Source organism: Palaemon carinicauda, chromosome 18, assembly GCF_036898095.1.
Source record: "Palaemon carinicauda isolate YSFRI2023 chromosome 18, ASM3689809v2, whole genome shotgun sequence".
NCBI lineage: Eukaryota > Metazoa > Arthropoda > Malacostraca > Decapoda > Palaemonidae > Palaemon > Palaemon carinicauda.
The window spans coordinates 106924607-106937106 of record NC_090742.1 but is presented as its reverse complement, the minus strand read 5'-3'; the positions used below and the strand labels follow the sequence as shown (position 1 = coordinate 106937106).

General features: G+C 34.4%; 1 protein-coding gene across 4 annotated transcripts in view; it reads left to right on the top strand.

The window, feature by feature from the left end:
- pns (pinstripe) overlaps positions 1-12500 on the top strand; it is a 281719-nt gene that overhangs the window by 259737 nt on the left and 9482 nt on the right. For all 4 annotated transcript variants that reach the window (XM_068392649.1, XM_068392651.1, XM_068392648.1 and 1 more), the window contains 2 exons: positions 5489-5665; positions 12424-12500. The exon at positions 12424-12500 is cut by the window's right edge and continues 122 nt beyond it. In XM_068392649.1, coding sequence (XP_068248750.1) covers positions 5489-5665; positions 12424-12500 — 254 coding nt within the window. The remainder of the gene's footprint in view (positions 1-5488; positions 5666-12423) is intronic.

Here is a 12500-nt window from a genome sequence, read left to right as displayed (position 1 = left end):
TAAGGATTCAAAGTTTGTATCTCCATAGGGACGGACGGTGAATCTCAGAGATTACCCCTTTCATCCCTTGGAAATCTGTACTCTGATTTCAAGTTGGGCACTTCTAGTGTTTAATTAAAACTGTAGTATGCTTTATTTGTCTGAGATAGCAGCAATAAGATGCAAATACTTTTAGTATTTTACTTTGTAACTAGATTATCAAATGTAGTTACAATCAGGTATGAATCTGATCCTGCATGGAAAACACATCAGGGTCCGTATTTCCTCTTGTCGAAAAAATACGTAATTTCATCGAAATGATGCCACTAAATGGAGATGTGAAACCAAATCTAACTGATTCGTACAGATTTTGGAAATGCATGAACACCGTGACGCAATGTTCACTTGGCACTGGTGTTATCGGTCAGATATGCACCTATATGGAATAGTGTGTTAATAATCGTTGTGATTTGCACTCGAGGGTAAATGTACCCATGCACCCGATGCACTGGAAAGTCCCAAAGCAGTTCACTGTTCGTCACAGGCTTAGACGATGGGTTTTTTAAAACTACCCGCCGCCACCACAACATTTTTTTTTTATGCACTTGCTTCGTATAGTGTTTGAAGAAGTTCCGTGAAGAAGCAATTTTCTTAGGATCATGACCTGCGGGTGAGCTGTCAGGATCCGCTCTGCGAATAAGTAGGTGAGCATTGGTCTCAGTTATTTTAGGGATAGATTTTGATCCTGAGGTTTCGCCTCTGAAGAGCTGTCCTTCCTTGAAGTCTGAAGTTCTACGAAGATAGACCTTAAGACACCAATGGGCATAGGGAGACATCTTCCTTCAGTGGGCAGATTCTCCAACGACCCCACCTTTTGGTGGGCAGCTCGTTTTTGGCAAGAAAAGTAGGATCGGGGGAAGGATTCAGTTCTCCCTCTTCTGTGGACTGAATATGGCCTACATCCCTGATAGGGCCAATATTTCACTAATTCTAGACCCTGAGGCTATTGCGAACAGAAAATTTACTTTCTGTGTTAGTTCCTATAGAGTACAATCCTCATTGTTTAGGTTCGAAGCATAGTGCAAGACTTTGACCAACGACCATGTAATGGGCTTAGGAGGGGTTGCCAGCTTGGGTCTAGTACATGCTTTGGTACTTTAGAGAAGGTTTTGCTTATGAGGTTCGTATCAAAGGCATATAGAAGAGATCAGTCAGAGCCGACTTACAGGTGGTTATCGTAGTGGAAGTCAGGCCTCGTTCAAGTAGGTAAAAGAAGATAGAGACAGAAACCTGTTGAAATTTCTGTTGGTCCCCTTGTTTTCACAAGGGTTACCCCTTTGTTCCAAGACAATTCACATTGTCACCTGGTTGGACTTGACTTGTACTCTACAATGAAGTCGGCCACATTCCTCGAGATCCCAAACTTTTGTTCACTGCTGGGGTGAAAAAATCATGAGATGCAGGTTGTTGGTTCTCGAGGGTAAAATGTAACAGTCGACTTCTGCACCAGTTCTCAATAAAGTTTTCGATGGAAATCCCTCAACAGTACTTGGATCAGTGAATAAAGAAAATTTTGTTTTCAATAGGCTTCCTGGTCAGTTTAAGAAATCAAGATTAGTCCTAGAAAGGATATTCCAGTGGAACATATCCAAGGTCATATTAAGTCTCCCAAAGCCATCAGGCTTGCCTTTAAAAAGCCATGATAGGGAATCCAATAGGACATCAAATACCAAAGAAATTTCATCTTCCACATTCTAGGGCCAGTGTTTCAACTTGCAAAGCACGGACTCAGTATATATATGGGAGCCCACCAATTCAAGCTCTATTGAACTCATTACAGCACCTCCAATGCTGAAATTTGTCTGGCAACCAAAAATACGTCATCACTAAGAACCAATACTAATACTGGGACTACACTACCTTGTTGCTTTGTTTACGCTCTCCCATCATCTTCTCCTTCATCATATGACTGTAAACACATCTTTCCTGAGCTCCATGAATTGAAGTTCGACTGTACATGTACTGTTAAGAGAAATTAAGTTCCGATTTAGTTAGCCACTATTAGGGATAGTGTTAATATAATAGATGGGCTATTTTACTGTTCAAGATTGCTACAGGTGACTGTATGGCAGTGTTTAGAATAGTGATTTGTCATATTGTTATGTAGTTTATTAGATCAGCTCAAGGGGACCATCTGCTATGGTGTTTGATATAACAACTTGAGAAAATAAAAAATCGGTTTTTTGTTTCTATGTATGCAGAAACGTATTGTACATGCTCTCCAGAAGTTTCAGCCAATTAGATTTACAAATAATGAAAATATAGCGGTCTTTAAATGGTGACGTCATCCTTACTGTGTCGTCTGCATGACTGAGTTTGACAGAATTGTCTTTGTGTGTTTATTTTTGCATATAGCCTATATAGCAATTTTTTCACTTATGTTTCGAAATCTCGTATGTGTGGAAGAGATGGAAGGCATTGGTAGAGAGTAGGTGAGCACAACTGCAATCTTCGAGAAGAAAAGCCAATTTCCAAAGACGTATAGAAGTTATAATGCATGTGTTTGTTTACTTTCAGTTCATATGTACATTGTGTTTTCACAACATCCTCATGAACTTTATAGCATGCCCAATGTTACCTAGGGTCATAGAAAGAACAAAAGGTAAGCAGAGAGCAACAAAAATGAACCAGAAAGAGAGGGAAACAGGAAAAAAGAGTACAAAGCTGGAACATTCTAACTATAACTCTGGCAACAATGAGAGGCCGCTGGCAACTCATGACACCATTGCGCCAAGTGTATTGGTAAACTTAGGGTTTAAATACCTCATTTAGGGAGCCTTCATTTAGGAATGAATAAAAGTACAAAGCACTGTAAGGTTATTATAATTATGATATCTTGATTTTTAAAGAAAAAGAGCAAAAATTTATAGCACATCTTTGGAAGCTCATAACTCAAAAACATAATTATTCCCACTTAGGTAAATTTTCTCACTTATTTTTTGTTCAATTTTAGAGAGAAAGATATTAAGAAGAATAAAAATCGCACACTTTTGTGCAACAGAATTTTGATTTTCCTTTTTCTCTTTTTTTTTTCATGATTATTTTATGTCTAGACAAAGAAAATTAAGAAAAAACTTCATTAAAAAAAAGAAATAGGAAAATCGAAAATCTGTCATACGGAATTATTCAATTTATAACGAAGTTTTGATGGTATGATTTTCAATACAATTATCCTATTAATTGAGAAAAATGAACCTAAAATATTTTTTTTAAATTATGATTTTTCCTAATAAATCAAAAAGTTTTTTTATCAAATGACTTGAAATTTTTATCAGTTAAAAGTTTTATATGTGTAAAACATATATAAAAATTGTGTATTTTGAATAATCAGAAAAAATAATGCATGACATAGCGGACGGTCCCCTTACTTTGCTGACCACTTTTAGGTGAAGTCGAGGCTAGAGAATCCTAATGTCTTTTGCATATGTTAGCTTGATATGTAAATATTTTACTCCATTGGTAATTCACAACATGGGTATTAGATAGGTAGTCATGCAGTAGTTGTTTTTGGCATTGCAGTACTGTAATACCTCAGCTTTCTAGAACTTAGAAACTAGTAACCTGGAACTCTTCTTTCAGCCAAACACTTCTTGGTCTTTTGAGGATGCGCAAAGCTAGTAGAGTCAGAAAATTTTTTTGAAGCTCTTTACTATCAAGACTGAAATATTGGTAATAGCTAACTAGGCAACTAGGCATCAGCAACCTCACTTTCATCTCAATCAACTATTATTATTATTATTATTACTAGCCAAGCTACAACCCTAGTTGGAAAAGCAAGATGCTATAAGCCCAAGGGCTCCAACAAGGAAAAATAGCCCAGTGAGGAAAGGAAATAAATAAATGATGAGAATAAATTAACTATATATCATTCTAGAACCAGTAACAGCGTCAAAACAGATATGTCCTATATAAACTATTAACAACGTCAAAAACTGATATGTCATATAAACTATAAAAAGACTCATGTCAGCCTGGTCAACATAAAAACATTTGCTCCAACTTTGAACTTTTGAAGTTCTACCGATTCAACTACCCGATTAGGAAGATCATTCCACAACTTGGTAACAGCTGGAATAAAACTTCTAGAATACTGTGTAGTATTGAGCTTCATGATGGAAAAAGCCTGGCTATTAGAATTAACTGCCTGCCTAGTATTACAAACAGGATAGAATTGTCCAGGGAGATCTGAATGTAAAGGATGGTCAGAGATATGAAAAATCTTATGCAACTTGCATAAAGAACTAATTGAACGACAGTGCCAAAGATTAATATCTAGATCAGGAATAAGAAATTTAATAGACCGTAAGTTTCTGTCCAACAAATTAAGATGAGAATCAGCAGCTGAACACCAGACAGGAGAACAATACTCAAAACAAGATAGAATGAAAGAATTAAAACACTTCTTCAGAATAGATTGATCACCGAAAATCTTGTAAGACTTTCTCAATAAGTCAATTTTTTGTGCAATTGAAGAAGACACAGACCTAATGTGTTTCTCAAAAGTAAATTTGCTGTCGAGAATCACACCTAAAATTTTAAGTCAAAAATTTTAAGAAACATTATCAATACTGAGAACCGGATGTTGAGGAGCCACTTACAATCATACTTTGAGTTTTGTTGGGATTCAACTTCATACCCCATAATTTGCACCATGCACTAATTTTAGCTAAATCGCTATTTAGGGATTCACCAACCCCAGATCTACATTCAGGGGATGGAATTGATGCAAAGAGAGTAGCATCATCTGCATTTGCAACAAGCCAAACCACATGTCATGTGTATATAGTATGGAAAGTAATTGGCCAAGAACACTACCCTGTGGAACACCAGATATCACATCCCTATACTCTCTATAGGAATGTCTTGTTTGGCTTATCCCATTAGACTTAAAGATAATTTCCTTCTATATCTTGAATCTTTATTGTGAATTACTACTAACTGACAATATTCCTTCATTAGAGGATCCGAAAGGAAACTAAATTCTTGATAAAGGGTATTCAAATCACAAATTTGTCCTAGCACATGACTCATAGAGAATGCTGAACATTACCACCCAGCAATAAATCTCTTGAACAATTCTCACAAGAAGATATAGTGAAGTCATAAGAAGACATCCGTTTTGCTGTAAAAAGTGTTTTTCTATCAAGACAAGGACCACAATCTTGACTGTGAGCTAAGATGTTGGCACAAGAGAGTGGCGATGAGAGACCTGAAAGACATAAAGTATGTTTACCCAAGGGGTAGTGGTAGTGGGCTATTGCAGAAAAAAAAGCTGAGAATATTTAAATTTGATGGTGGAGCTTGACGATTTAGCCAACTTCAAGAAAAGTAATATGAACTACAGAGGAGGTTTATATAAATAAGATGAAGTGGTTTGTTTGTACAGTTAAAATTTCATTATTGTATACTTGGAACTAATTTGGTGTTTTTTGTTCTTTCTTATTTCCAGGGGATTCAGTGAATAGTTTGGTGAAATACTTTTATAAGCCAGAGAAGGAAAGAGGAAGCCTAACATTGTTGCTGTGTGGAGATTTCGGCTTGGTTTGCTGTTTGGAGCAAGTGTTTTCCTATGGTTTCAAATCTACACGCTTTTTTGGGAAAAATCTGTATTTGTGGGACTATTTTGGTAAGTTGTGCATACTAAAATCTTTTTGATTACTTTATGAAATCTAGATATTGATTACAAATCTTAATGAAATTATTTGTTTTGAAGCTTACTAGAGATTATTGATGAAATTCATGATACAAAATTTTATTGAAAGTCTTAAGAAGCTAGTTTTCTGTTATATATATATATATATATATATATATATATATATATATATATATATATATATATATATATATGTGTGTGTGTGTGTGTGTGTGTGTGTGTGTGTATGTGTATGTGTGTTTATGTATGTATGTATTGTGTACAATGCAGCAAAAGAACATTCAAAGTTTGGCAATGTTGCCTTTTGCTTCATGATCATCCATTCAGTGGTGGAATGTGGATAAATATGTGTACATGTAAACATTACTCTTAGTTTTTCTTATGTTTTCAGTTGCCACTTTTCAAATACAGTTTCATGGTATATGTGATTTCGTGGCTTTTAAAAGCTCTTCTTTATATTGATTATTCAACCTTTCATATATTTTGTGTCTTATTCACAGATCTGTAATCAGATACAGTAAATTGAGATGCTATCACAGCTACAAAATAGATTTGAGTCAGACTGTATAGTACAGCTTTGCAAGGAGATAGAACCACTGTAGAGAGATTTTGCCTTTCTTTCCTGACATTAAAAATTGATGCTATGAAAGCAATTTATTTGTTCATGGCCCTTTTTCACAGTACATTATCCTGACTCCTAACTTTACCCTTAATGGTGATAGTGCTTCTAAGGTTAAATATTTGTTGATCAGTGTAATGTAAAGAAAAGTATTTAACAAAGAAAAAATGCATGTGTTTCTTTACTTTGAATATAATATGGCATGTTAACTTTGATTGTTTAAGAACAAAGAGAACATAATTTGAATTCAAAATATTCTTAGGGAACAGCTGAGAACAGTATGAAAATCACTCAAAGGGGCCATAATCATAAAAAATTATTGTTTCAGTTTAGGGGCTGATTTGCTGGTTAGTGAGGTGAAGCATTTGTTCAGTGATTTTGTGCTCTTTATACAATCTTTTAGGATATACTGTATGGACACTTTACCAAGGAAGAACAAACTCCTTAACTCTGTGCTTCAACTATTGACTTTTTAAACTATATATATATATATATATATATATATATATATATATATATATATATATATATATATACATATATATATATATATATATGTATATATATATATATATATATATATATATATATATATATATATATATATATATTATAAAATAAAGCCTAGCAGGTTTTGTTAATGAGGAAGTATTTAAAAAATTGTCATTATTTCTATTATTTTGGTTAATGAAACCAAAGAGAAATTTCTCCTCTCATAAGCTTCACCCTGCGATTTTATTCTTTTTAAGGATTAAAAGGTATAAGGAGGTAAGGATTTAAACTTGCAAGTATGATAGGATCAAAGGAAATGGATGAAAAGTTAAATGGTAAATAAAAAGTATGGGTACTGATGGTAACTGCAAAGAGCCTTGAAATATCTTTCGATGGGAAATAAGAGACGTCCTTCTCCTCACAGTATCTCTTTATTTATACAACCTTATAAAAATACATTCACGCCATTAAGGCTAAGTCAGGACATAAAATGGGTAATTACAGTAACAAGCGAACTAACCCTTAGGCTTGTTCAGCTTCCAGCCTATAGTCTGTTATTCCCCCGGCCTTCTCTTTTGTTTTACTCTCGTTAAACAAACAATAGGTGAACATGCTAGTAGAAATATAATCATAATGATATGATAATAAAATTGCATACAATATCCATTGTGAGCATTTTCAAAGGTTTAAAATGAGAGAGTAACACATTATCATATACGTCTAAAATAATTGTACAATATATTGCTAACGAAATCCTCATAACACGGTAAGTTAATATTTAATTAATGCCAAAATATAGACAGCCTAATGTCCAAAAGATAAGATTGGGTGAGTTAGGTATTTGTTTTCCTATCGTTAATCTTTACATTTTCTAACTTATATTCGCCGTTTTCAAAATGAACAAGATTGTCCTTGTTTGTAATGACTCTTAATTTTCTGTTAATCAAAATTTCCATGATGTCGTCGTTGTCCTTGCATTCCTTTGTGAGTATGTCAGCTATCATATTTTTGGTGTCTAACCAACTGAACGATCTTCTCCATCCCTGAATTTTTCTTTCAAATCTGCCACGGTGTTTCTCAACAACTTCCTTTCTACCTGTTTTGTTGACGCTATACTTTCTAAAGTTGGTAGACTGTTTGTATACAGTTTAACAGGGACCTTTCCCTCTTTATCTCCAAATATCAGCTGCTCAATAACTTTAGCTAGATAAACAGTGTCGTCTACTAATTTACTTAGATTCCTCGTTTCGGCATCCTTCACAGAATGACAAACTTGCCTTATGGTTTTTGTTTTCCAATAAATCGGAGCAACTATTTCATTCCTCTTATTTCCTATCATAATTATCTCCAATCGATTTAGAATCACATTTGTAACTAGCATCGCCAAGTCTATAAATTTTAAGATCTTCCTTTCTTCCAACTTTGGAATTTCATTTTACTTTTTGATTTAATTTTCTTCACTATTTTGTTTATGTACTTTAAATCACCTATTGTAGCATCTTTATTTTTCATAGACATTTTGAGTGCTACAATCGCCAAATCAGGCCTGACATTGTCTGCCAACCACTGAATCTTCCCAGTAAACTTTCAAATTTTTGTAAGCGGTTCGTCGTTTCTAGCCTTTCTTATATTTTTGATGTCTTCAATAGATTGAGCATAATCCTCCATACTCAGTTCTATTCCCTCTTTTATCTTTACAACATTGATTCCTGTGAATCTAAATGCTGCTGATTCCGCCTTAGAAATTGGAAAGTTTCTTTAAAGAACTAACCCTTAGGCTTGTTCAGCTTCCAGCCTATAGTCTGTTAAGCCTTGTTAATGTCAAAATTGTGCCAGACAAGACATACTGGAAGCAAGTACCCCTTATCCCAAGCAGAAGTATCTCTGGAGTATATGGTAACTTATTGGTTTCAAAGCATCCATGACATACTGGAAGTAATGCTATGTGTTATTTGCCAGAATCACGATTAGTATAACAATCTAAAGACCTTTCTAAGATATGTGCTCTTACATATAGAAGTTTAAGTATCCCTGACTTGTGCAACAATGACATGACTTCATGGATGGACCACATATTTCAACTATTCAATTAAGTTAGAAAGCCTGCTATATGTTAAGAGACTTGTCAAATTGAAGAGGTACATGTATGTGCAGTGTGCATTGTATAGTTTACTGTAGCATTCTTTTGACTCGCAGCTTCATTGCTTGTGGCATTCTACTTTTTTATCTGCTAAGCTTCCTTAACTTTATACAACAACTCCCACATTTTCTATAAGATATCCTGTTAGTAAATTATGTACGAGTTGAAATATAGCACAGTGATAATTGAGGGTAAAAGACCACAAGATTAGCATGCCTGGTCTTTATTGCTGATTTTACTCCTTTACTCTTAAGAAAAGTACATGGACAGTTAAGGAGGAAATTATTTGATGGTAGTGAGGACTTACTTAAATGCTTCTACAGACTATGTTGAGTAGGTTAAATAAGTGTTTTAACTGCTTTTGTGCTAAGTAAGGTGTGTTTGGTGCTGAAGATTTTCTCCAGGGGAAATATAGACCTGTAAAAAAAAAAGATTGCGACTGCCTCATGGTAACACATGCTCTCTCTATCTCTCCCAGGACAATTACTGTATTATTATTATTATTATTATTATTATTATTATTATTATTATTAATTGCTAAGCTACAACCCTAGTTGGAAAAGCAGGATGCTATAAGCCCAAGGGCTTCAGGGAAAAATAGCCCAGTGAGGAAAGAAAATAAAGAAATAAATAAAAGTACTTTACAGTGATGCCTCAGCATACGAAAGTAATCCGTTCAGGATACGGTTTCGTATGCTGATTTTTTCGTTTCCTGAGTCGCGTTTTACATGTAAATAGCCTAATCCGTTCCAAGCCTTACGAAAAGACACCTTTTCTTTCATAAACACGCTAAACTGTAGTAATAAACATGCAATGCAGCCATTTCTATCATTCAATAATTAACCCAGCCGTTAAAAATAGCCTAATCCATTCCAGAAACCACCATGAGATTATTCAATAATGTAGTTATAGCCTAGTTATCCCCTCCAAGCCCTAAGAAAACGGTCCGTTTTCTTTACTACTGTATAAAAGTTACGGTACTGTATGTAAAGCATTTGGATCAGTGAAGGTGTATTGTTACCTGTACACCTAAATTAGGGGTTGATATACTGAAAAAAAAGGTACTGCACTCTCGGCGGCGAGTTGGGATCTCGTAAGCTTTTCGTATCCTGAAAATTTTTTCGTATACTGGGGCATAAAAATCTTTGTATCGCTTTTCGTATCCTGAATTTTTCGTAAGCAGAAACTTTCGTATCCAGAGGTATCACTGTATATGAGAATTAATGAATAATTAAAATAAAATATTTTTAGAACAGTAACAACACTAAAACAGGTCTTTCAAAAACAAACTATAAAGAGACATGTCAGCCTGTTCAACATAAATAAATTTGCTGCAAGTTTGAACTTTTTAAGTTCTATTGATTCAGCTACCCGATTAGGAAGATCATTCCACAACACGGTCACAGATGGAATAAAACTTCTAGAATACTGTGTAATATTGAGACTCATGATGGAGAAGGCCTGACTATTAAAATCAACTGCATACCTAGTATTATGAACAGGATGGTACTGTCCTGTAAGATCTGAATGTAAAGGATGGTCAGAATTAGGGAAAATAATATGCAACATGCATAACGAACTAATTGAGCGACATTGCCAGAGATTAATATCTAAATCAGGAATAAGAAATTTAATAGACCGAAAGTTCCTGTCCAACAAATTTAGATGAGAATGAGCAGCTGAAGACCAGGCAGGAGAACAATACTTAAATCAAAGTAGAATGGAAGAAATAAAGCACTTCTTCAGAATAAATTAATCACCAAAAATCCTTCAAGACTTTCTCAGTAAGCCAATTTTTTGTGTAATTGAAGAAGACACAGACCTTGTGTGTCTCTCAAAAGTAAATTTGTTGTCAAGAATCACACCTAAAATTTTAAGAGTTACACAGAGTTAAAGAAACATTATCAATGCTGAGATTTGGATGTTGAGGAGCATTTTTCCTTGACTTACTTACAATCATACTTTGAGTTTTGTTTGGATTTACCTTCATACCCCCATAATTTGCACCACACACTAATTTTAGCTAGATCTCTATTAAGGGAATCAGTAACTCCAGATGTACATTCAGGAGATGGAATTGATGCAAAGAGAGTAGTATCATATGCACATGCAACAAGTTTATTTTCTAAGCCAAACCACATGTCATGTGTATACTGTATACTGTATTATGAAAAGTAATGGACACCACACACTACCCTGAGGAACACCAGGTATCACATTCCTATACTCACTTTTGGTGCCCATCAACAACTCTTTGTGATCTATTACTTAAAAATTCAATAATGATGCTGAGAAAAGATTGACCCACTTCCACCTGTTTTGAGTTTGAAAACAAGGGCCACATGATTAACACAATCAAAGGCAGTAATAGAATTGTGGCCAATCATACGAACTTCCTGACCACAATCAAGGGATTTCTGTACGGCATTTGATATTGTAAGAAGGGCATCACATGCTCCAAGGCCTTTATGAAAGCCAAGTCCCAAATTAGGGAACATATGATTACCATCAGCAAACCTATTTAGACGTTTTGCCAAAAGACGTTAAAAAACTTTGGATAATATGCGAGTTAGAAAATTGGATGGTACCACAAACACATTTATATAGTGCAGTAACATTACCAATTCTCCAACAAGCACTAAAAGTTTATTTTCTTGCTACTTTGCACAAAGTAACAGATAACTTTGGAGCTAAGAAATCTATAGTCTTTATTAAAAAAAACAGGAAAGATACCATTTGGGTTTACACCTCCATAAGCATCAAGGTCCATCAAGAGAGCTTTAATTTCATGAAATCTAAAAGCTAAACTAATTAGTTTAGCATCAGTAAAACAGAAATGAGGAACATTTAAGTTTCTCATTACTCTGCTCATAGGTCAAACACATCAGTCAAAAATGTTGCCTTTTCCTATGGACAATGAGTGACAGTGCCATTTGGTTTAAGTAAAGGAGGAACTGTTGCATCTACACCAAAGAGTGCTCATTTAATGGTAGCCCACCTCTTATGTTCCTGGGTTGTATTAGCATATTGTTTTGGCATATTAAAGCAACGGGGATTAAGGAAAGGTTAAAACATAAAAGGGAATTGAAAAAAATAGACCACTCTATTGTTATTCTTGGTAGCATTACTATTAAGTTATTTTGTTATACGGAAAGTGAGATTTATTTAAAAAAAATTTAAGCAATGTACTTGAAATATTGTCGGAATATATTTTGGTGTAATCAACAATAAAACATAAAATATAGCAAGAACAGATAATGTTAATGACTGTATTACAGAACTGTTCTTTCTTTTGATCAAATTGTCATAGAAATAGATTCAGTTCCTAACTTAGGGGTTAGAAAGTTAATGTTGTTTGTTCATAACTATAATCTGCTAACCAACCACTTGTCAAACATAAATAAGAATAGCTGGCAGGTTTCTATAGTTCTTTTGAAGTTTATGAAGTTTAATTAGAACACTGTATTTATAAAATTACAGAGAGAATACATCAAAATTTTGAAGTGGTACTCCGAGAAGAGATGGAAAGAGAACAACTTACTGGCATTGGCAAAGAC